The sequence below is a fragment of the Xiphophorus maculatus genome, chromosome 6 (assembly GCF_002775205.1).
Source record: "Xiphophorus maculatus strain JP 163 A chromosome 6, X_maculatus-5.0-male, whole genome shotgun sequence".
NCBI lineage: Eukaryota > Metazoa > Chordata > Actinopteri > Cyprinodontiformes > Poeciliidae > Xiphophorus > Xiphophorus maculatus.
Window position 1 is genome coordinate 10,148,788 of NC_036448.1, and position 20,516 is coordinate 10,169,303.

At 38.5% G+C, this 20,516-nt stretch overlaps 1 protein-coding gene across 2 annotated transcripts in view; it reads right to left on the reverse strand.

Moving 5' to 3' along the window:
• Positions 1-85: 85 nt before the first annotated feature.
• The window catches only part of tox (thymocyte selection associated high mobility group box), a 53,791-nt gene continuing 33,360 nt past the window's right edge, over positions 86-20,516 (reverse strand). The window contains exons 5-10 of one of the 2 annotated variants that reach the window (XM_023335861.1): positions 13,179-13,424; positions 9,303-9,527; positions 7,812-7,892; positions 6,719-7,207; positions 2,337-2,497; positions 86-1,500 (exon numbers count right to left, since the gene is read on the reverse strand). In XM_023335861.1, coding sequence (XP_023191629.1) covers positions 1,467-1,500; positions 2,337-2,497; positions 6,719-7,207; positions 7,812-7,892; positions 9,303-9,527; positions 13,179-13,424 — 1,236 coding nt within the window. In that variant the 3' untranslated portion in view covers positions 86-1,466. Of the gene's footprint in view, positions 1,504-2,336; positions 2,498-6,718; positions 7,208-7,811; positions 7,893-9,302; positions 9,528-13,178; positions 13,425-20,516 lie in introns of both variants that reach the window. The other variant, XM_005797131.3, reaches the window with a different exon arrangement.

A 20,516-nucleotide genomic window follows, 5' to 3' on the forward strand; every position in this document is an offset into this window, starting at 1 on the left:
GTGCAGTAAGGTTATGTACAAATATCCAGCTGCAGGCAGATAAAGGTATTGCCAACTATTCAGCAATAAACAACAGGAAACAATGTTTTGAAGTAATGACTGCACATCAGTGCAGCATCGACTTTATTCTCAAACACATTATTAGAATCTAAAAATAAGAAAATCTTCATGGTTGATGCCCAGAGTCCTTTCATCTGCCAAAATAAAACACATGAATACAAAGAGATATAGAGCAACAGAGAGATGCCTCTTTCCATTATCCTCAACACAAAAACAAACCGCAGTTTGATAAAAAATAAAAAATGAAAACACAGCCAACCCGGCAATAGTTACAGTTTTTTTTTTTTTAAATAGTCTCTGAGCACAGAGAAATAGAGATGATAAAAGAGACCATGCAAACCAGTCAGCCACTCTGCGGTCTTTATTAACACCTCACACTTTCTTGGATCCAAAGCCGTATTATCAACAGACATATGCCAGGAGGAGAAGCTGGCTTCATACAAAGGAGTACTTCTTTTATCAACAGGAAATGTTTAACATTTTATCATTTCAGGGACTAAAATATTTCAGATTTCTTCAAGAGAACAATGAAAGTTATTTCATCTTAGACATTTATTCACATTTAGAGCCTGGATAAACAAGCAAAGAAATCTTTAAGGGGGCGGAGGGGCTCTTCTGTTTATCTTTAATAAAGCAACATAAACTGGGGTTTTAATCAATATCTTCCCTTTTCAGAGTCACCCAAACCTGTGGGAGTTCAGTCCACGCCGCTTGGACTCATCATTTAAGCTAAGAGTCCGAGGAGGGAAACACAATTGGAGTAATATTTGGTTTATATTGTTACGTTTTTAATGCTGTGCTCTTTTGGCTTTGACTGCAAAGAAAACACAGCGACTTTCAGCTCAAAGAAAAAAGCAAAGGCTGGCTTTAAATTTTTCCATTTAACCAATTATGTTACAGCAATTTACACATGGTCTACCACAGAACCTCCTGGCGCTGATTATAATCACCGTCCTCAGTAGAAACAAGAAACTAGGTATGAAAAACTTCTGCAAAGACAGAAAATATTCAAATGTTGGGGGTATGTACACCAGTCCGCGTGGTTCACAGCACAGGATCTACCCACCTCTTTTCATTCACTCTTGTTTTCAGCAGAAATGGGAACAATTACGCAGTGAGTGATACAGCCATTAATAGATGCTTATGCCACGTTGTAAACACTGCTATACTTTAAAGAGATAGTAGTAATATATACAAACTCATTCGGTTTTCTTCTGGTTGGGTTTTTTTTTTCTTTTAAGTGCTGAATTCAAGTTTTAGTTCACACTTTGATGACAAGTCCGCTGCAAGTCCATTCGTGTTTGGAGATTTGATTGGGCGTTAGGTCAGAACCAGGCCCGACTCAGTGCTGGAGTTTCCGTTGTGGCAGCAGAAGGGTCCATATTTGGTGCCGTTTTGTCCCGAGATTAGCTCAGATACAAAGGTTTGTCTCTCTGAAGACTTCTGGAGGAAAACAAAGAGATCAATCATCAGCTAAGATTTATCTTTCTAAAGATAAGTGCTTACTGATCTTTTTAAAAGTTGAAAATAAGCTTTAGAAATGAATGAACAAAAACTTATAAAATAATTTTGACAAAACTTTCTATTCAATTGCCTCCATAAAAGGTTAACATCGGTGGAAATGACAGAAGGGTAAAAAAAAAACTTCTGGCTGTCTGAAGAAAAGAAGTTGGTTTCACCATGAGAGGAAAATGTGACAAAGAGAAGTGGAAACATTGAACAAATGAAGCATGTGGGGTTCTGCTACCTCAAAAAAGTGAGAAACGGATTAATACAGCAGATCTCTGAGGAGTGATAAGAAGACTGTAACCATTCTCAAACATATAACAAGCCAAAAATCCCATTTTTTGTAGATCGTCCTCTTGAAAAATCGGTCAAATTTCACCCAAGCAGGGGCGGAGCTAGAAGGTGGGGTGTGGGTGCCCACTAAAGTTTGCTTTGGTTCCCTTTTTTCAGTTGTACAGCCATTTTCACTGTTTCCTTATTAGCTTCAATAAGTATTATTGGCTTTATAGTTGAAAATATTCAAAATGAAACTTGACCATCATAAAGGTTCAGGTTTGAAATGTGTTGTATGCCAATGATCCTGTGACAGGAGGTAACATTAAACTTACACAACTCTATATAAAGACACAAAGAGGCCTTTTCAGTGTTATTAAAACTGAGTACATTTATTTCATGCCTATTATGCTAGACATAGTTTCATACTTGGGACTTCTACATCTCTGAGGATGAAGAGACGTTAACCCACGGTAAACTGTGGTGTTGATACCAACCCGTTGCCATGGTATTCAGTGCTCCAGTCCAAGGAAGGGTGGTGGTTCGGTGTGTGACGGCCCAGCTGGTGGTAGTCCACTGATGGAGACATTACTGCTCCACTATTCAGCATTGCTCCGCCCATTGACTGGTAGTCAGACTGGAGGGAAGGATGGTAGCCCTGGAATGAAACAGCAAAACAAAACAAGTGTGAGATGAGGTCATGTATAAGTAAACACATGCCCCACCACAGGATTAAAATGGGAAACAAATTTAAGTACATAGCTTAAATATGCAATGCCATGCAAAAGTGTTCACAGTTGTTGCACATTTTATGATGTTACAACGGTAAATGCCAACATATTTCAACTGGGATATAATAATAATAGTTAAGTGGAAGGGATACAGTTCATAAATGCAACTAGAAAGGTTTGGTGTTCATTTGTATTCAGTCCACGTGAATTACCAAGTCTTTCCAGTTCCAGCTGTTAAATTATTGTGTATGTATCTTCCAGCTTTGTACATCTGGAGACTTATTTTTTTTCCTCATAATTGTGAAAAACTCAAATTAAGATTGCATGAAGAACATTAATTTTCACGCTTTGCAACCAAGGGTTCCACAGAATAGTTGTAATATTAAAACTGAGGATGAATTACAAACATGGACACTATTTGCATAGGTCACTTCTAAAGGTAATTTGTTTTCACCAGATTTTATTTAGTTGCATCAGAGTCAAAAGAGCTAAATGCAAATGGTTGCCATACTTTTTAGATTTTTTTTTCTGCGTCATTGAGCAGGTGTTCATCATCATCTTCTTAAGCCTGAATTAGTTCATAGCTGAAGTTTTATATCAGCGGTTCTTAAAAACCTTCCGATTCAGAAAAGAGGCTTCCAGATGAACAGGGATGTAAACGTTCGCAACGTAAGCGAAGTGAAAAGAAGTCAAATCAATCACAGGTTCATCAGCGGTAATTACTGAGGATTGAGCATCTTGCCGATTTCATCATATGTGAAGGAGGTGGGCGGAGTAAAAGGGAGGATGAAAATGCAGGAGGTGGAGCAGGAGACAGAGAAGGAGGTGAACATTTCTCCAACCTGAGGACACTCAGGAGAAACGGGGACGGAGAAACGAGGGTGTGCGACGACAACGTGCAGACGTCAGTGTTTGTGCAGGGAGGAGAAGGAGAGAGGGTGTGAAAGGGAAGTTAATCTGAGCGTTGTGAGTGAAAGAGGAGAAAGGGGAGGACAGCAGGTGGTTGAGTTCTCCCCCCGCTCTTGTCCCCCTCTCCTCCTCTAACTCACCTATTCATCTATTGTCGAGCAAATTCTTCTCCTTTACTCCTTCACAAAGACCCCATCTGCTTCCTTTGTCTCTCCCTCCCTCCCTTCCCCCATCAGTTCTCACTCTTCACCCAGAGTAAAAAAAAAAAAAAAACATAAAAAAGTTTGGAGCTTGGTCACTGTCTCTTCTCGTTTTTCCTTCCTTTTTTTATTTACTCTTTCTAAAACTGAGGAGATGGGGGATTATGAGAATCAGGGATTTAAAAGGGAACTAGAAAGTTGGTCCAATTGGAAGTAAGATTCAGTGTGTTTCAGTTCTCAATGTGACATACGATAAGGTTATCTCCTTGAAACTGTCTTAATTAGGAAGAAATCTTTTAATGATACCAAAATAATCACTGATAAGATATCAAAGAAACTGACTGACATGCAGGGAAATAGGAGGAAATGTTGATGTCTGAGAAAAAGATCAGATAAAGCAAAACCCAAACGCTGCCACAATCATGTTTTTATTTTCACTGGCAATACAAAACTGAAGTCAAATGGAGAAAAATGCTAATTACAAACAATATTAATTCTTCAAGGTCCCAATTACTCCAGACTAAGCTTACCCCACAGCCTCCATGACCTTTTAGTTTGGCAAACCTGTAAAACTCCAAAGTCAAGGTAATAATTGTGTTTCTGCACTCTTAATACTTACCAAATGGGTAAGATTTTCCAGTTCTGTGTTCCTGGCAGTCCTACCACAATGCTATCTGCGCTGATTTATTATCTGAACTAAGATTTTTGTCACAATGGAAGGGCTGTGCACCTCCACCGATTGACAAGGCATCGACTGAGGTGGTAAAACCACCAGGAAGAAAAATCCAATGGCAATAGAACAAAATCCACAATCTGTGTTTTTCTGCCGACCACTTTGAGCGGATGTCACCAAACAATTGAACCTTGAAGTTGCTTCTTTTATGCATTTCGTTGCTACTGTTGTAGAACTGTTTTATAAACCCTATGAATCTCCTCCACCATCCTCCTCTAATCCCTAAATATGATGCCAGGCCTTCGCTTTAAGAGGCTGATAAACACATTTTCCATTTGAAGTATAGCCTGATAAGCTCACACATTCATCTGGTTATCAAGTCTATGCAATTGGGAGGTGTGTGCCCTTTTTAAAGGTTGTGAGTACATAGAAGACAGAGTGGTAGCAGGATGAAAGACGCATATTGGCAGTTTCTTCAAGACGTACACGGAGTCCTGCCAGTCCACTGAATGCATCATGAGGCTGTAGTTTTGGGCTGATGCCATGGCGATTTATCTGACTAAACAATGCAGATGTGTGTGTGAGTGTGTGGGCCATGAGTTATGAATGATGCTACCAGGCTCCTCCACACAATACCCAGGACGTGTACATGTCGCCATCCGAGACCCAGAGCTAATGCGGCGTTCTAAATTCTTGATGCACCGATCCATTTTCTTCCATTATTTTGATTCCTGTTTTCTTATTTATCTCCACCAAATGCAAATCAAAGCAACAATTTGTTTATTTTTCCTGTAAGGCAACAGCAGGACGCATCTCCAGATAGGTCGCACCAGGACGAGATTTTTTTCAAGCTAAACCTATTTGCAATTTTCAAGAGTTTTTTGACTGTAAAAATTTGCTAAGATGTTCGAGCAGAAATGTAACAACACCTGACCTAGAAAAACAAAGTGTTCTCATTGCGGCTGCTGAGTAAAAATGCATCTGTGTCACCGTGTGCACACAGGGCTTCTCTTTAAAGGAATTCCCGTCTCAAAAAGTCTTAATTAAGCAAGATTGATGGAAACAGAACGGTGATGGAAAGGAAGATGCTCAGAGTAATGATGCGTACTTTGGTGGTGGCTCCAACACCCTCAGCTTTACTGCTACCAAATCACCCTTTATGACTAACATCAAGTTTTTCTCTCTCTAAGATTCACTGTTAACAATTTCCAGATAGCTGTTTGATCTGACCTGCTAAAACCTGTATCTCTGACGATGACGACACCACATAAAAAAACTAAACAAAATATCCTGCAGGTTTGTGATAAACGGTCCAGTCCAGATCTAACCAAAAATTTAGGTTATTTCAAGATTATCTTCATGAAAGTGCACTTAGTGTCACAAGCCTTTACCTGATTTCTATTAAATTTGTAAAAGTGCATCAAGTTACCTGCTTTTTGTTTTTGGTGCACTTACACAACAAAAACAGTAGAAGTTTGTAGTTTTCATTAAAAAGACAAAAAAATAAAAAAATTTTAGTCGCAGATCATGGAGCTGATTAAGCGAAAATCGTCTCATTTCGATCTTTTACTAATTAATTGGTGCGCCTCTGTTTGAAGGCGCATTGAATGCATGGTCAAAGGGCAGGATTTTATTTTGCGTTTTCACTTCTCGTTCTAGTTTTAATCATGACAGAAACTCGGGACTGTGTTAAATGGGTCATTGTGTGAGTACGTCTAACATGTATGCAGAAAAATATTTCCACCGCATTTCGTTTTATTGGGTGGGCGAAGAAAACTCACGGTTTAGTAACAGTGAGGCGTTTAAAAGCTAAGTCAAACAAATTGCAGAGATGCAAGACAATATCTGGGGGAAAAAAAGGTCCATGACAAATTCTGTCTGTGAGAGAGAGCAAGACTTAGAGAGTGTAACAGAAAGGCTAAACATTTTAATTCCCTGAATTATCTTTTTTGTATTTCAACCACTGTGTGTCATGGGACTTATTGGATTCGAAAATGCATCATCTCTATTTAAATCATTATTGATTTCCTCCAAAAATGACACGGTCACATGGCAGATTATCATCTGAGCACTTTTCAGTTCTCGTTTTAGTCACAACAGAAACTCTGCATAGTGGTAAACGGGTCATGAAGGGATTAAGTTTAAGAAGTGGGTGCACATAGAAGTCTCTACAGTATGCATGCAACGTTTTTAATTCCAGATAGATCTGACTGTCAGCGAGTTTTTCCCCCAAACCTCATCAGCAATTCAAAAACGACATCTGCAGTTTTTTGACCGATACTATTAACAAACACAACTAGTGAAATTTAAATAACAGGATAATTAATTAAAGAAAACGACAAAACGACACTTTCAGTGGGCCTGACCTGTGTGATTGCAGGGGAGTGTGTCATTCCCAGAGAGTGTCCACCGAGATGCTGGTGCTGATGGTGCGGGCTGTGCAGGCCGCCCAGGTGCGCCTGACTGTGGAGGGGGGGGCTGACCTGGAGAGGAGGGGTGGAGGCCGCCGCCACGTTCCCCAGGGACAGGGCTCCCTGGTGGGGGACACTGGCCCGCGGCACCGTCCCTCTGGAGGACAGAGCCTGAAGTTGGGGATGGATCTGGTGGTGAGGAGGGGGTATGTGCGGGCCGAGACCGGGGCTGGAGGAGTGGGAGGGGTGCGGGTACGACATGTACATGCCCGGGTGCTGGTGGGAAGGGAGAGAGTGGGGGTGGGAGGTGATTGAGCTGGGGGAAGCGTGTGGACCTGGGTGGCCGGGATACACTGAGGGTTTGGGTGTGAACATTGAGGTAGGTGAAGGGGAGGAGTTGGAGGCAGAGTGAGGGGCTTTCATCTCGGAGGGGTCACTGTAACTCTGCAGGAAAGAAAACAGGAAGATTTATGTCACACTTGAACAGGTACAGCATAGGTCTGTGGGCTACACAAAATGTGTTCATTACACATAAAGTCATTCTTAGATAATTAAATTTTAGTCGGCTTATTTTGAGCTCCTATCAGAGTGAACTATTTTAGGGCTCTATCACTTTAAATGCAAATGAGCTGCTGCTGGCCACGCCCCCCAACTCAACATTTCCACTCACACACAAAAATGTCTGCAAACAAATGCACAATTATACAATTGTCCATCTTTGAAAAGCAGAAGTGGAGCCTCCTGCACAACCAGCAAGAATGCAGCGAGTGGTTTCTGAATGGTAAGTGAACAACAAAACAGTTGTCTTTTCCAGCAGCCGTTGTACGGCGCATACAGTGGTAAAACCAGCTGATCAAACGTGCTGCAGCTCCTTGAGTTGCTAGGTGAGAGGCTGGCCTTGGCTGGCGTTGCTAGGTAATGGTGCAGTGCTTGTCAGTTGTGACTTAACAATCAAGAGGTTTATGAAACGGCTCAGATGTATGACAAACGAAATGGAGACTGGAAATTAGCCACAGCAAGCTGTGAGTAAATGAATGGGTGTAATAACCTGTGAGACGAGGCTGGCTCTGTAGGCAGCCAGTTGTTTCAGATATTCTTTCTTAGCCGTTTCTGTCCTCTTCTTGTACACCTGAAACACAAACATCCACCAGAACCATGAGACCCAGTTCAATATATTAACATCATAAACAGCTTTAACTGAGCTACAGCTGTACATATCAAAATTACAATTGGATTCAATCACCACAATAACATAATACTCTTGTTTAAACATCAAAGGGCTTATTTCGTTAAACTGACATGTTAATAGCAGATTACTTTAATTATGCATTCCCAAAACACCCTCTGCAGTTCTTTGATTCTCGACACTTTCATTTCAGTTGATGTGTCACTTAAAGGAGCTTTGCCTGTGCAGCGATGACTGACAGTCCCACTGGTACTGTTGTAGTTTATGGTTTATGATTTTTTTTTTTTTTTTGCAAAACTGTTGATTCCTGTCACAAACATCGTGTCGCTGCTCATTTCCCATCTCACGCAGTCTGCATTTGTTTCCCTTTCATGGTTGACAGAATAGGATAAACATGTTTTTTCTCACATTGATGCTGGCGGTTGTAAAAGGCACAATGAGACACAAGAAAAGTATGAAGCAGCTTCAGAAACATTTGAGTAACAGTGCTCCAACAGCATATGATGGCTGCTAAAAAATCTCTCAAACAGAGATTGGGAATTACCGAAGTTCAAGATGAAGTTCGAGCTTATTATTTTTTAAGAATGGGACAATAGATATTAATGAACATTTACATGTAAACACATTAAGTCACAACCAGGTGGCTAATCTCCATTTCTAATCCCACGGGGAGGTTGACGTTAAAACACAATAATCTATGTTTTGTGTTAATGGAATATGCTTTAACATTGTTTGTTTTTTTACAATTTTATATCTTATCTTAAACTTCCATATCTAGTTTTAGGTTATGTTCATTTAAGATGAAAGCTGAATGTCAACTGGTGCATTCACAGTTTGTTATAAAACTTGAATTTAGAAATGTTTTGAGGTCAATATAGAATATAAACATTTCAGAGTAAGTAAACAGGCCTAGTGAGAGATTTGACAAAAAAAAGTATTCTGATTAAAATTGTATTGTTAATTATTGCAGTGGCTATTCAATTCAATTCAAAAATACTTTTTCCCAAAAGGGAAATTAAATATTGCTGTAATTCAAATTCTTCAGAGTTACTGTAGATGTTGGTGGCTGTTGGCAAGAAAGATCTCCTGCAGCAGTCTGTATTACAGCGAATTTGAAGGAGCCTCTGACTGAAGACATTCCTATAATAAGCTATTATACCCGACTGGAGCGGAATCTAAAATCAGGCTAACAGAAAACATAAAGAAAAAAGTAATTAAAGAATAATGGTATAATCATAAATACATCAATTTCAAGAAAAATCTTTAAACACTGAAGCTTTTTACTTTGATGTGTAAGTGATTCCAGTTCTTTGCTAGGTGGTGAAAAGGTTTAGTCCAGTAGAACAGCTCTACCTGTTTCTGCTCCTCTCCCAGGCCGTCCCACATGGAGGCCACGATCTTTGACACCTCTCCGAAGGTGGCGTTGGGGTTCTGAGCCTTGATGTTGGCCTGGGTGTCCCTGAAGAACAAGGCGTAGGCTGACACTGGCTTCACTGGCTCGTTGGGGTCCTTTCGCTTCTTCTTCTTTGGTGTTTTGGGTTTCTTCGAGATGTCCACTGCAGCAGGTCGCTTTTCCCCCTGCCGAGAAGAAACAGACTGACGGTTGTAAAGTGTCCAGACAAGAGGGCAAGCATGCATGCATCGTAATCTGAAGCAGAAATTCACCCGGAAAATAGAATAATGAAATTTTAAAAAATAATAATTCTATATATATCTTTTTTCACCCCTCCAGGGGGTCTTTTTGTGGGCTCTAGTGTCCCTTATACAAAAGTAGGCTGACAGGAAAGGGGGAAGGAGACGGGGAAAGACATGCAGCAAAGATTGCCGGGTCCGGGAGTCGAACCCACGATGTCCGCGTCAAGGACTCAAGGCCTCCAAACATGGGTCGCGCTATCCTCTACACCACCGTGGCACGTCCATTAAATAAAAGTTTCACAAAATAATTAATAAGCATTTTTTTTCTGTTAGCATAACCTTTCCTGTTACCTCTGCTGTACCGGTTTGATGCTATTAGTCAGCAGTGAAGATGAATCAAGGGGGAAATCCCATCTAGTCAGCAGAAGTGCTCAAGCAATTCACATTGGGTACAATTTTATCAGCGAACATTTCCATGATATCACAGCTACAGTGTCATGTCAGCAACAATTAGATGGCACTTAATCTCAGAAACACTTTGTTAGCATAAAGAAGGCCTTACAGAACCAATAAATATTATTTTTCTAAAGTTGGAATCAGAAAATCAAAAGCCCTGCATAATTATTGTTCCTGGTTTTTTTTTTTAATGCTACAGTATTTTACATTCCATAATTTTGTGTAACATAACATAACAATTTTTTATTCATTTTTTAAATTATTATTATTTTCTCTGCACGGTCTCTGTGAGTATCAGTAACATATTTGACTTTTTGGGGATTAAAATTGAAACCTACATTAGTTTTAAAAAAAACAAAACAAAACCTAATGACGTGATGACAGCTTTCGCAACTTAAACATAACTTTGTCAACCGAGACTGGAGTGTTTTGCCGCTGGCATGTTTATTGATTTAGTTTGCAACAAATCAATGTCCTTCTACAGTATAGGGAGATCTACAGCTTCCCATGAGGAGAAAGTTACTAGTGGAAAATGTCACAGGAGCGTTTTGATTATAAACGCCTAAACACGCCAGCTTCAGCTGCAGAAATCCAGCAGGTTTTCAGAGAACGCTGGATGTATGGGGATCACTTTGTTTTGACAGGTCTGTTTGCCTCTTGGCATCATGGGGTTTGTAGTTTTGCCACGGCGGGCGTTAAAATTACTGCAACTGCTTAGCCAAAACTGGAAACCATGGAAAGAACGAATGTTGCCAGTGCACTTCTGTAAAAAAGGAAGGAATTTATTGCAATGTCTAATATGTCTGCAAATTCACATCTTAAGGCTGAAACCTGGTTTTTACATTATTCAACTCTGTATGAATACTCCCCAGATTCATTTTGTCTAGTTTTGTAATTCATCACACTCTGTTTCACCCTTAAATTTAAGACATTTCTGTCACTGTTACATCTTTCATTTCCCAATAAACCAAAAGCGTAATACTGTCGTTAATTAACTACTTCCTCGGCACAAATCACCATTGCAACACCAAACTTTCTGACAGGGCGCCATTGTGGAGCTGGTTGATAAAACAGATAAAAACAGGCTGTGTTTATATTCTCTTGTTAATTAGCCAAACAGGCCAGTTTAAAGTTCACACCAGAATAGCTTAAGCTTCTGAAAAGTGGCAAAAACACAGGGGACGCATTTTTTAATATTTAATAAATGATGGTTAGATTTTATGTGGTAGAATAAGTCTTTTGTTAATGAATTCATACAAAATCTTTCAAAATCCACAACTTTTAATATCCTCCAGAAATAACTGTGACTGACTCCATGAATTGGTTATCTATATTTTCCAGAAGCTGTTAGGTACAAGCAACACTTATCTCATCTTTTTATTAAAACATTAAAAATGAGCGCATGCAAGGAGTGTTATGGTAAGAATGATGCTTCTGTTTTGAGCCTGACTTGTGAGTTTCAACAGCTCGACACACACTTGGTAGTTTGTTACACAAGAACTTCAGCTTTTATTGGACCGAGGTTACATTACCCATATATAGTTACCTTTTACAACATGGTAGTAGTGTCAGAGTGCAGTGACACTGTGACTTTTCCTCTGAGTGACACGGAAAGGTTCACTAGTTGCAACACGTCACCATAAACTCCAGCTTTAAAATCAAGAGGGAAAAACTTGATGTGGCTGGAGCTTACCTTCACAAGAACCTTGAAGTCACAGGGAAAGAACCCTGAAATACTCTGTGGGTTAAGCAAATTACTCTTAATTTAATTCCTAAATTAATAAATCGTGATTAATGATGTAGAGGGAAGCTGGCTGGTGGTCAGAGTGGAGACATACAGTATTTATCTTTGTTTGTTGTTGCGTCAGTAAACACACCTAACTAAGCACTAATATTAACAACACTCAGTGGTGAAGACATTACTACAGCTACAAAGACAAAGTTTCCTGTTTTTAGTATCTGTGAGGTCTCTTAAAGTGAAGTTTGAGGAAGAATCTAAAGGGACACTTTCCCTGCTGCAGCAGTTTTAAAATTATGAAATTATTTGGATTTTGACCTTTCTGGAAGTCTCATAGGTGAGATAAGAATCTAATTGCTCTAAGAAGCCAGGGGTGTCAAACTCATTTTCATTTGGACCATATCAAGGGCTAGCTGTGGCAGAATGTACAAAAAATATATCCATTAACAAACTGTTAAAATATTAATAAACAGCCGTCTCTGCATTTCATCAGTACTTCTTAAAATTAAGTTTTAAAAAAAGCTCCAGCTGGCTGGATTTGGCCCCTAAAGGCCTTGAGTTTGACCCAACACAGAATGCGGTTTATATTGACTAAAGCTGCAAGAGTTGTGCTAATAAACATGCTAATTGTTTAATAAGTTGCTAAAGACAGCAGATGTCAACTACTATATGTCTTAAAATAGCAAAACCCTGGTTTACAGCAACTTCAATATACACACAGTGTGACGTCCCCTCCGGTGCAAATCAACACTCCAGATGACTAAGTAGAGTTTTTTTTAAAGGTCAGAAAAATTTATACCAGAAACTGGCTACAGGAGTGTGAAATTTAGCCTCTTTGCACACAAACATTGTTTTTATAAAAATGTGTGAAAGAATGGGTTGCTATGAGGAAGTCAGTGAACTCCAGCGTTGATGCCACTGGCTCAGTACAGATATGTAAATGTAGAGGAGAGTTTAGGTGTTTAAGAGCGCTTGCTTTTATTTCCCATGAGTCATGAGGTAAGTCTCCCTTATTTTATGTTTTTACCATTTTACAGCACCTGAAACAAATTGCTCGATATTCTTCAGCAGTAATGGTTTCATTTCTCCAGAATATGAAGAGTCGGTTGGGTGCAGCGAGCTTGTTTCCATGTGAGACAGCGAACAGTAAGGGAGCTGATTTCTATCTAGTTGATATGCAGACAGAATGAGTCTGTTATGACACATAACATCATAAGTCCCTTCTGCCTACACACACACACATACACACACTTGCAGCATAATAAAAAATGGTGGTTACATGTCTCACTGTTCACAGCTCATTGAGATATTATGAAATGACTCCCACAGGCAGCGGTTTCTCTGCTTCTGATGAGTATCTGTGAGATTTGTTTTGTATGGGTTTTGGGGGTTTTTTTTACCCTGAGTCCATCGTCGTTGTCGTCCTCATGGGCCGAGCTGGGAGGAGACGGAGTGGTGGATTTACTTCCAGGAGGTGAAGGGGAGTTATGGGTAGCAGGGTTCCCATTCATCCCCAGTTGGGATTGGTTGATTGTGGACAGCTGGTTTTGTTGGCTCAGGCCCGATTGGCTCCTGGGTCCAAGCGCCGCTTTGATTGGCTGCTGGCTGCTGGTGAATCGAGAGTCTGAGTTCACCATCTGCTGCATCTGAGCAAAGACAGGAAGCAACTATCAGAGACGATTATCACATCTACGAGGCCTTGAAAAAGTATTCACACCTTTTAATTTAAGTTTAGGTCGCAGCCACAAGTCTTAGAGCGTTTTATTAGGTTTTTATGTGACAGAAAGGAAAAGGATACGAGGCTGAATGTGCATTTTAACTCACGCTTAAATAAAACAACAACAAACAGCATTTCAAAGTCACCTAGTTGGTAAATAGAGTCAAGCTGAGTGAAACTGAAGAAGGTTCTCTTATCAGATGACACCAGAACTGAACTATTGTGTTGAGGTGTTGTGGTAAACTAACACTGCTGATCAAGATCGAGATAAACCTTATTATCCCAAAGAACCTATTTGTTAGTTGTTTGTTTTTTTTACCAGCAGAGAACAAAAGTGAAGAAAATCAGAACACCATCGACGAAAAGTTTTGTTTTCACACAATTGTGTATTTGCGCCCTGACAACACCGTGACTCGTGGTGGTGGCAGCACCAGGATGTGGCAATGATTTTTCTCAGCAAAGACGTGGAAGTTACTCAGCATTAACATAAATATAATAACAAGCCATTTGTTTTTTTATGCTTGTAGTCTATTGCAGGGTGTAAAAGATGTAAAAAAACACGGTGTAACCCTTTTACCCAATTTTTACTAACTATTTATTTAAAACCGTTTTCTTTAAACAAAATAATTACCTTAGCACTACTTTTCTGTTTGATATAGAGTAAGAAGAGGTGAATACTTATCTAATTTATCTCAATTTCATGAAAATATATCACTTATCAACTCAGTAATTAAAAACATGTGGTATGCATATAGCCTATTCAATTTACTGTGCTAAAGAGCCAACAAATAAATTATATTACTTAAAATCAAAATGATCAAATTTGGTTTTCTTAAAACCAAATAAGAAATACACATAACTCTAAAATATGAATAAATCAGCAGCTAATAACCTTTTAAATTGGGTTATACAGCTTACTAGAGTCAAAGAATGTGCAAAATGCAAAAATATTGAAATGCTTTTTGAGACTTTCTCGGTTTTTAATAAAGGCATGAAAGCAAACGAGTCACAGCTTTTCTCTTTGTTTGTAGTCAGTAGAAATCAAAACACAGTGACAGACACAACCACGCAGGACTTGTTGATAAGTTTTCATGTTTTTGGTTATAAATTGTTAGAAAAAAGTGAATCAAATCCTTCTCAAGTGTCACACAAACCTTTCCTAGTTTGCTTTTAAATCTGGCCCAAGTCTTAGATTCTGTGCCGCGCTGAAAGAGAGTCAGAGGTGCATAACATGCTCATCATGTAACAGAACTAACTCTGAACCAGTCCGCCTCTTCTTGCCAGGGTCTGTGCAGCCGACCAGGATTCACTAATAATGAAATCTGATAGTAACCGTGGCAACAGGAAATACAGGTCTGAGGTAAAGGCAGGATGAGAAGTCATTTAAAACATCAATTCCCATTTTCCCACTCATGTGTAAGTACATCAATAGAGCTTTTTAAACCCCATTTGCCACACTCTGCAGAAGTGGCGACGTGTCTGGAGGAGACGCCGAGTCCACGGGTGCAGACTGAACAAATACGGACAAGTTTATTCTCCGCGCCCCCGAGGCCGAGGCAATTTATCAGAAAGATGTTTACTGCGGGATGTAAAGTAACCAGACAGTCCAGTTCTCACTTTTACTGTCACACCTGTGTCATGAATGCATAATGTTTTATTGGCTTTTAAAACAAAAGGTTTCAACAAAATTGAATGGCACCTTAAACAAATCTTGGGGAAAAGAAAAAGCAACAGGCTTGAAGTGATTTATATAGCTGTAAAACTATAAATAAACCTTTTATAATAATTTCACATAAGACGAAGGTCATAATTTGTTGATACAGTTTACACATTGCAGTAGGTTTGCTAGATAAAATGCACCAGTGTCATAAAATCAACACAGGAGTTAAACATATGTGAAGTTTGACGTCACCCCGAAGAAATGAGGACTTATGGGAAATGGTCCTCTTAAAAGCAATACATGTTAGGTTTTCACTGATGTTAAACAAAAGCACAACAATGACGATGTTTGATTTAATAGCTGTAGCACATAATGCTGGATTTATTGCTAAATTATACAATTAAGTCGAGGAGTGAACTACTCCATAGCTGTTGTGGGTGAAATTATTTCAATTCTCTAGTCATGAATTCATCTAGTGTTATCAAAAATAATAAGAAAAAAAATCAGCTAATTATGCAGCAATTTTATAGCATAATATTTTACTGATTCCAAAAGGTTTCAAGCTAAAATCAGAAGTCGTAAATATGTATCGTAGTAACCAAAGTTCATACCTTTAGTTGCAAAAGTACACACTCCTTTATTTTTTAACTTCTCTGTATTTGACATCAGACCGACTTGTGTGTAATTTAATATAAATGCGGCTGCTTTATGAATGCCTCTATATTGTTAGAGGACATATGTGAACAAAAACATCAAGAAGACCAACCAACACCTCAGACAGGTCAGCGAGAAGTTGTGGAGATGTAAAAGTGAGGTTAGGATATAAAACTTTTTAAACGTTTTATATCTTGTAAACATGGAGGGAAAAACAGTTTATGGGTGTGCAAATTGGTAGAGTTATACCCAGTGTAACTGGAATAATGGTTCTAAAATGGATAAACCTGTATACATACACAGGTTTCCATAAACCTGCATCATTTTTGATGCTCCACAACATTTGTGTTGGTCTGTTACATCTAATCTGTAAAATAACCGTCAACCAAAACATAAAGTATGATTACAGTCTTCTTCAGACTTTTTACTGCTTACTTATTATATTTTAAAGCACACACTGGTCAAATGGAAAACATTCACCCTTCAGTTCAGTTTTAAATAGCATTCTGTGAAGTCGAACGATCTCAATTTGAGTCAGTCTAGCGAGACTCTGTCCACTTCTCAGGAAAACAAAAGTTAACACCATCAGCCTCGGTGTGGGAACATTCATCATCACAAATAATGGATGATGGTGTGTATTTCGAGTTTCCTCTCAGTATAAGCATTGAATAATAACGGATGTGGCGGGCTGTGCCCCCTCTGGGGAACACGCTACCTGAACCCGGTTACTGGCAGTGGCCGCTGAACGCTGCCGCTGTGGTATTTAGATGGAACGCAGGGTGACATTTCTCGAACATGGGATGAGGTTTTAGGCTGCTGCAAATGCTGATGGAAATAGTACAGAATAGTATCTGTGGTTTGGCCCCTTCGAGAAAAACATTTATTCGTCACATGAGTTAAATTATTGAGAAAGGAAATGTCAAAAATATTGACAGCAAGAACAAAATATTCACATATTTACTGAAGTCATAGGACATTTGCTACAGTGGCTAAAATCATTTCTAAAGTATATTTTTGTGACTAAATATATTATCGATTTGAACAAACATGCAGGTTGAAATGACTCGTGGGAGGCAAAAATAAAAAATAAATAGAATTTAACCTCCCTGTTGACCTAAAGGAATAATCGATGGAAAAACCTGCTAGATTTCCCCTTTGAGGAGACCGGAGGGTTGGGGAGGTGACGGGAGAACCCCTGATGGGTAATGACTGAGTCATGTTGGGGTAAAAGCTCTGGGAGCAAACGGTGGCCGCACATTGTTACAAAATGTGTGGTTTGAGAAAGAATTTCAGTATGAGAACGTATTCTTGCTTTCACTGAAAAAGCCCTGATTTTGTCACATGTGGACGCACGAGAACAGAAGCAGATATTCTAAACTTAAACGTAACTTAAAAATAGCACGACTTGAATGTATTCAGTGAAACGAGATGCGCAGTTCAAATGATTCAGCAGGGGAACGGTAGTCATTACCGAGGGGGGTTTCTACTAACACATTTATATAAAAAACGGCTAAATGTGCGATTAAAAATAATAGTAATAATAATAAAAACAAATTACTCTCCTATCTGCTTTTGCAATATAATCAATAACTAAGAGGAGGAAAAATAATGCAATGAAACATTATTTCATATAGTACAAACATTACTATATTGCAATATAGGTAAATATTTTACAGATTTTCTACATGCTGTTTCACATTGTCAGAGAATATTTCATATTCTATATTTTGCAATTATTAAAACTCATATTTAAAATGGTGACATATAAGCCTGACACAGTAAGCAATCAATCAATTAATCGCATAGTAAATTAAAATGAGCTCAATATCTATTTGGACAATAATTGTTAAAGAGACGCTCCCCTTTAATATTATTGAAAAGTCGGCATTTTGAGAAACGCTGCAAACATTTGCCACGCAGTACGAAGTTAGTTTGCATTACCTGCCACTTCGGCCTGTTTTCTCTGTCTAAACTCACTGATTATATTTGTTTTTTAAATGAAATTCTGATTGCACATTATTGTTGTTTTGTTAGTTTATTTTGGATATTTAAAATGTTTTCCAGTTCAAGTGGTAAATATTCCTTGGAACTTAAAGATTTTTCTTTGGCATGGTGCACTATTTATATGCATTTATTACATAAAATGGTTTCAAGATGTTATTTTTCATTGCAATAACTTCTCGGACAATTTATCGGCCAGCAAAATTTGCTGTCGTGACAGGGGCCTACTGACATCTAATAGCATTAGTATCTTGTGGCAGATGATTAATGTTTAATGCTTCAGCAAGGCAATAAACCATTACTATGTGGAAATCCTCATTGAATTACGTTATTATTTAGGGGCTCAACTAATAAAACTTTGATCTGGACATATATACAGTATATAGACAATTTACTCACCAAGAGATTTAGATTATAATTCTGGATTATAATTCTGAAATACTTTAGTCGCAAGCCCCCAAAAATTACTTTTTGTTAATTTCAAATACTGTTTCAAAAGCAAAAAAGGCCTTAAAACTAAAGAGAAGGTAATTATTATTATTATTAGTTTTTTTATTTTCTTCAGAGAGATGATCTATTTTTGTTTATTTAGGTTATATTTCTTAACTTAAACATTTATATTTCCATTTAAACGTTTTTTTCCAAGCAGATGAAGAAATAATGAAGCTGCATATGACCTAAAAGGGTTTCCATTGTGTGTCTTTTTTGTGTGTGTGTGACTTAGGAAAATATCCGAGTCAGAAGCTATAAACTAGGATTTATTACATCAAACTCACCAGGACAAAACTACAGAAAGCTGTGAAGTAATCATTTCAGCAGTGGCAAAATAATAAAAACAAGTGAAGTCTACATTTCTGTATTAACTACAACTGAATACTCTTGCTCCTGTAGGAATAACACACACACACACTCTCTTTGATTTGACTCTTTCTACCCACACCGATTAGGCTGAGCTCGGCATGGCTGCTAGGCAACAATAATTCATGGGCTGGCAGTAAATGTATGAAAATATAACAGTGGGGTCTGGAGACCGAAGCAGACAGAGAGAAAGTAGGACTGAGAATGCAAAATAAGACCTTCCTCTCAAATAATCAACTCACTGCAAGACAAGCTGATGAAATCCAAACAGCAGAAATGTCTAAAATGTCATTTTAAAAACTGTTTTTGTGTTTCGCAGCCGCTCTAACGCCAACCTCTTGCGTTTTTCAAGCCGAGTCCCAATATTGCAGCAGCCACATTCAATATAGAGATCAAGGAAACAGAGTCAAGAACTGAAAGATCACGAGTGGGAGGTGAGAAGTTTCAATCTTCATAAAAACAGGAGCAATCTTTATTACTGACTTTGTAAACCTGAGAATCTGATCTGAGCAGAGTTTCAATGACAGAGAAGTCTCGGGCGTAGCTTTCATTTCTTTACTGTATGACAAAGACAGTCATAGCCTGAATGTCACCACTAAAAGCAAGATTTTCACTTTACCGTGAAACGAAGACTTAAAATACGAAGCAAATGTCAGACGGAGCGGCTGCTGTCATCGGCTTTCAAACAGAACAGCGCTCCCCCCAGGCTGCATGCTGCTACGTTGAATTAAAAAAAAAAAAAAACTGTAAAAAGAATACAGTTTAACATCGCCGGAGGCCGTCGGCTTAAATCTGACGACTCGCTGGGATTCTCATTGAGCTTTTAATGAGTGGAGTCAAAGAACATTTGACCACAAGACAGAGCGATCGCCGTCTCTAACGCGTCTGTTGTGTGTTAATGCGTTAGGGGAGCAGCAGGTGGCCAGTCTGAGTCGATCACAGAGTGAAATTGTTTCAGAGACAAATAAGAGAAACAAGGTCACAATCTCAAACTTTCTGTTGGATTTTACTGCTGGTGCTCAGCATGAGTGGAAGGCACAGATGATCACAGTGCCAGACTTTGGATCAAAGGAGGAGATTCTCCTCAGAAATACACAAATAATAAAACAATTCATCAAAATCTGGTCATGGATTTTTCTAAACGGCAACAAAAACAATTGAAAGTTTTATTTGAAAAAGAGAAAAACCCGTTCTTTATTAACACGAACATCTACATCTGAGGTTTGTCTTCGCTTCTGTAGACATCCTAGAAATATACAGGATATAATCTATGCAGCCGATTAGGAAATTAGAGGAATTTAGAAAATATGTCTTTAGTCTAAAAAACCCCAAAAAACAAGCAAAATAGAAAATACAACTATTTTCATAATTTGCTTTTAGAGATAATGTTTTTAAAGGTTGAATAGAGAAGTCTAATTTATTTTAGATGCAATTGGCTTTAAACTAAAGGTTTACTCAGAAGAAAATTTTACCAGATTATCTTTTATTTATCACACACTTGAACATTAAACAATTGTTTGTTTGTTTTTTTAAGAACATTTAGTTCAGCCCTGCTACGCTGCTCGCAAAGTGAATGCAAATATTGTTTATTATTCTGCAGTTGCTCTCCTGTTCCCTCCCACTGCAACCATCAGGAGAAAACCAAACTGCAGGGCTGAGCGGCAAACATCCTTCAAAACGCTGAGTAACAATGTTTTCAATATGTGCAGCTGACGTAATCGGTGTTATTTTTGCCATTTTAAGTGGGAATAAATGTAGGGTAACCTAATTTATTCCTCACCATAAATTACAATGTTTTATAACAACTGATAGAAGCAATAAAATACCTGAAAATATATTATAAATTGT